General features: G+C 45.3%; 1 protein-coding gene across 1 annotated transcript in view; it reads left to right on the top strand.

Moving 5' to 3' along the window:
* Nucleotides 1–4,765, top strand: part of gatm (glycine amidinotransferase (L-arginine:glycine amidinotransferase)) — a 7,995-nt gene extending 3,230 nt beyond the window's left edge. The window contains exons 2-9 of the mRNA XM_016506745.1: nt 303–515; nt 1,115–1,240; nt 1,900–2,157; nt 2,242–2,379; nt 2,471–2,635; nt 2,715–2,778; nt 3,772–3,888; nt 3,976–4,765. Of these exons, the coding sequence (XP_016362231.1) occupies nt 303–515; nt 1,115–1,240; nt 1,900–2,157; nt 2,242–2,379; nt 2,471–2,635; nt 2,715–2,778; nt 3,772–3,888; nt 3,976–4,088 (1,194 nt within the window). The 3' untranslated portion in view covers nt 4,089–4,765. The remainder of the gene's footprint in view (nt 1–302; nt 516–1,114; nt 1,241–1,899; nt 2,158–2,241; nt 2,380–2,470; nt 2,636–2,714; nt 2,779–3,771; nt 3,889–3,975) is intronic.
* Nucleotides 4,766–5,216: the final 451 nt, after the last annotated feature.

Below are 5,216 nucleotides of genomic sequence, written 5' to 3'. Positions count from 1 at the left end.
GTGTGTGTGTGTGAGAGTGCGTGTGTGTGTGTGTAAGCGTAAAAATGATCTGTCAAAGTTGTAAATAAAACAAAGATAATTGGAATATGTTTTACAAGAAAGTGCTGTTTGAAACCTAAAACTTTCACGTTTAATTTACTAGCTGATATGAATAGTTTCTGTACCATTTTTTTCGTTAAAGAACATGTAAAGCACTTTTTAGTTGTGACTAATTCAGCTCATTAAGGCCTCCATAAGTCGCACCTGCATTAATTGCATTGCTCTTGCTGATCTCTGCGCTCCGCTTGCTCTGTGTCGCGCAGGTGGGTTGCGCGGCGTCGGGATGGGCGTCGCGCGCGTTCCGCAGCACCTCGAGCTCCGCCGCCGCGCTCCCGCTCACCGTGGACGAGCCGTTTACCGAGCCCGCGCCCGAGGAAAGCCCCGTGTGCGCGCACAACGAGTGGGACCCGCTGGAGGAGGTGATCGTAGGAAGAGCCGAGAACGCCTGCGTCCCCCCGTTCACCGTGGAGGTCAAGGTACAGCCAGTCAAGTGTCGTTTGATTGCAGATGCAGACGTGTTGTGTCTCAGCTCACAGACAGCACACTGAGGTGGAAGTACTTATACCTGTACCGTTATATTTACTGTTACTTCAAAGAATACCATGGTACGTGTCCAAAAGACCATCTTTTGTTGCTGATACAAGGACAGGACATATAAATATAGACAGAATACAGTGTAAATAAACTGGAGCCATTTTCAGAAGCACTGCCAATATGTTAAGAACTAGTCTAGCAGTTAGTCAAGGGGTCTGTCTTAAGTTCAGGATTCAGATTACATCTGTTACTGACATAAGTCATGACAAACCCTAAAAAAAACAGAGCTTCAGCATTTAAAGCAATAGACAATAAAACTGCAGTGTGCTTATAATAAACAATGTTATCGTCCATTTGTGTGAACACTAATATAATTATCATTATATTTATTATCATCCGTTGGTGTGAACAGACCTTAACTTGTAGGGTTAGTCTAAGCTATAAACTATATGAAACCAGCCACAGAAGTCCTTTCCATCACATTAGAGTACTGCTAACCCTAACCAGTCCTAACCCGACGCTGCTGCTGCTGTGTCTGCAGGCCAACACCTATGAGAAATACTGGCCCTTCTACCAGCAGTTCGGGGGACAGACATTCCCGAAGGACCATGTGAAGAAAGCACTTGCTGAAATCGAGGAAATGTGCAATATTCTGCAGCATGAGGGAGTTACAGCACACACACACACACGCACACACTCACTCACGCACTCACACACACACACACACACACACGCACACACTCACTCACGCACTCACACACACACGCACACACTCACTCACACGCGCACACAGTCACTCACACGCACACACTCACTCACACGCACACACACACTCACTCTCACACTCACACACGTGTGTGTGACACACGCACGCACGCACACACACACACACACACACTCACTCTCACACACACTTGCCCACACACTCGCACACACACTCACTCACACACACCTGCACACACACACACACTCTCACACTCACACTCACACACCCACATGCTCACGCACACACACACGCACACTCGCGCGCACACACACACACATACACTCACACACTCACACTCACACTCACACACGCACACACACACACACACACACACACGCTAGCACGCACATACTCATACTGCTCACCAGTCATTACCTCCACAGAGGAATTTCAATATCCTCACAGTGACAACAGACATCTTACACATTCTCTCTGTCAATTCAGGGCTCATCTGAGACAGCCTCCAGTGAATAAATGCTCACCTATCAGACACGCACACGCACACACACACACACACACACACACACACAGACACACGTGACGTGTACACACACACACACACACTCGCACGCACACACATACACACACTGATATCAGCGCCGACACTACAGGCTGTTTTCTGTGCAGGCATGTACGCAGCCATGCCGAGAGACATTCTGATTGTGGTGGGAAACGAGATCATCGAGGCCCCAATGGCCTGGAGGGCCCGGTTCTTCGAGTACCGCGCGTATCGGCCACTCATTAAGGAGTACTTCAGGCGGGGAGCCAAGTGGACCACTGCACCCAAACCCACCATGAGTGACGAGCTGTACGATCAGGTGACGCACAGACACGAGTGTAAACAGATGCATGTTACGCCGCTAATGCAGCACTTCACAGTGTATGTGTGTGTGTGTGTGTAGGATTACCCCATCCGCACCGTGGAGGACAGACATAAGCTGGCCGCTCAGGGGAAGTTTGTCACCACTGAGTTCGAGCCGTGTTTCGATGCTGCAGACTTCATCAGGGCCGGCACTGATATCTTTGTACAGAGGAGTCAGGTGAGCGTCCTCATCCGCTCTGAGCTCACTGCTCTCTCATGCTCCAGCTCCTGTTGAGAACTCTTCTAGCTCCTCACATTTTTACTGACAGGTTACAAACTTCATGGGCATCGAGTGGATGAGACGTCACCTTGCCCCCACCTACAAGATCCACATCATCTCCTTCAAAGACCCCAACCCCATGCACATTGACGCCACCTTTAACATCATTGGCCCGGGGCTGGTGCTGTCGAACCCGGATCGGCCCTGCAGGCAGGTCAGTGCTGTGCTGCCACCTAGTGTTGATCTGTAGCACTGCAGCGAGACGCTCACATGATGGTGACTCTCTCCTGCAGATCGAGATGTTCAAGAAGGCCGGCTGGACTGTGGTGACTCCTCCAGCTCCTCTTATTCCAGACAGTGAGTACAGCGGTGCATCACCGTAGCGCATGAGGTTTGACGTGAGTTTGGTGGCTTGGTTCTCAAACTCTTCAGTCAAAGCACAGCCTTCAATCACATCAGAGCACCCATCTCTTTAAACACAAGCTTAAATGAAATGTAATGTTCTAAATGCATGTTATAGATGTTATTCTTTACAATTCATCTGTGAGTGTTTAATTTTGTAAAAATGTTTGGATCTTCTCCAGTCTTTTAGTGCGCTTAACACACTTTTGAGAGCCACCACAGCAACTGATGCACAGAATCAAGTCCTGCCCTACATTTTTCTTTTTCAAAAGATCTGTCGCTATTTCCAATTCGTTGTGACATTAAGGACATACAGCAACACAACATGCACCAGATTTGCAATAACATCATGATCTGATTAATAAAAACAAGTCTGTAGTTCAGATAAACCATGCTGCTATCGGGCCTATGACACACATTCACCACAATAGCAATTTTTTCAACTATAGCAATCCAGTTTAAACACTGAAATACAATAAATCTATATTTATACATTTAGGAGAAATTGAATCTGTTAGAAGCGCTTGAGTTGCTCTGTCTGATATGATTATATTGATACAATGCTCGAAACTGAGTCAGTGTTCCTTGAGTCGAAAATTAACGTCTCTTTAAGAAGTCAGAAAGAGCTTTATTGAGTATGTTTGCACATACAAGGAATTTGTTTTGGTGACAGAAGCTTCAGTACACCGACAGGTTGACAAGTGACAAGACACAGATCCCAAGCATCTTACAAATGCAATAATATATAAAAATTGTAATCAGATATTCAAACTACAACATGGAAATGAACAATTTGAATCAGATAATGTTTCAAATGAAATGTGCGTGTCATGTATGTCACTCAGTCACTGCTCTAATAAATGCATATTTAATATTTCACAGATTTTGTTGGTGATGAATATCCATGTATGAAATATTTGGCTTAACATGAGTGTTTTCCGATCTCAGATCATCCGCTGTGGATGTCGTCCAAATGGCTCTCGATGAACGTGTTGATGCTGGATGAGAAGCGTGTGATGGTGGACGCTAACGAGTCGAACATACAGAAGATGTTTGAAAGTCTGGGTGAGAGCGCTGTTCGTTGTGATGAAGCATCCTCAGCTCTGATGTGATTCCTCATTCACCTGCTCTTGTGTGTCGTGGCTCCCGCAGGTATTCAGACCATTCGAGTCAGCATCCGGCACGCTAACTCCCTGGGAGGAGGCTTTCACTGCTGGACGACGGATGTGCGCCGCCGCGGGACGCTCCAGTCGTACTTCCTCTAGCCTGCCAGAGACGCGCAGTCCTTATTGAGCTCAGATCAGCATGCTTTGATCGCGCTGTGCATGTCAGGGCTTTTGCAAACGCCACAGATGAACGTGATGAATACAAACCTCAGTGATCTCAATAATGACTGCATCTCTGGCCGGCTGTTGTAGGAATGACTCCAGTGAAGCAGACAGAGCCCCCCCCCACGCCACCACGACCACAGAAGAAGAGTTTCTACCTCCTGTTTACCAAAATGAAAAAATAATAATAGTAATAAAAACATAGCATATTTTGAATTGTAATGACTTCTTATATAATGCATTTTAATTATATATAATTTTCTTTTCTTACCCTACATGTGATGTGCCAAGTGTTAATTTGTAAACTCAGGTATTTTTGTAGCCATATTTCAGCTATTTTGTAAGCATTTCATGAAAATGTAAATATCTATATGCATATGCATTTTTAGTGGCATATACTTTCCCTTCACAAGAGTGTTTTCTAGCCTCTGCCTCTGATGTCATTCTCTATAGCAGGAGTCAGGACGCTGTGCTGCTTCACATCCTCATGGATCGTGTTCCCGACGTTCAGGAGACGTTTGGCTGATTGTTTTGCTGTGCTGTTTGTGCTGTGATTCTCTAGTTAAACTTGTTGGGTGCGATTGCTCTTTATCAACACATGATCGTGTGTCGGGTCAAACCAATCAAATAAAGATACACTTGGAATTCAGCATGACTGAGTTAGTTTACCGTTTGAGCTCTATGAAACCTCATGATCAAAGAACTAAAGTAGTCATGAAACGAACCACAAACAGCAGCTGTTTGCGACTAGTGTACATATAATCCTCTGAACGTAACATATTTTAGGCTGCGTGTTTGTGAGTGTGTGTTTGTGAGTGTGTGAGTTTGTGAAATCACTGACTATCTGATAACAGCAGATTCACTTCACCAGACCATACATAATAAACACCCATCAGAATAATACAGATCATATATGTAGCTGATGTGTGTATCTCAACCCTGAGCGAAATGTGAATTCGTCAGTGTGACCAGCACTGTTTGTCAGAGCTCATCTTTATTTGCACTCAAAAAGAAAACCAGAAACAGTATTGAGACATTAAGCACTTTTCTCTAACATAATGGCAC

Source organism: Sinocyclocheilus anshuiensis, unplaced genomic scaffold (assembly GCF_001515605.1).
Source record: "Sinocyclocheilus anshuiensis isolate Anshui unplaced genomic scaffold, SAMN03320099.WGS_v1.1 scaffold1059, whole genome shotgun sequence".
NCBI classification, from domain to species: Eukaryota; Metazoa; Chordata; class Actinopteri; order Cypriniformes; family Cyprinidae; genus Sinocyclocheilus; species Sinocyclocheilus anshuiensis.
This window is presented reverse-complemented; position numbering and strand designations above follow the sequence as displayed.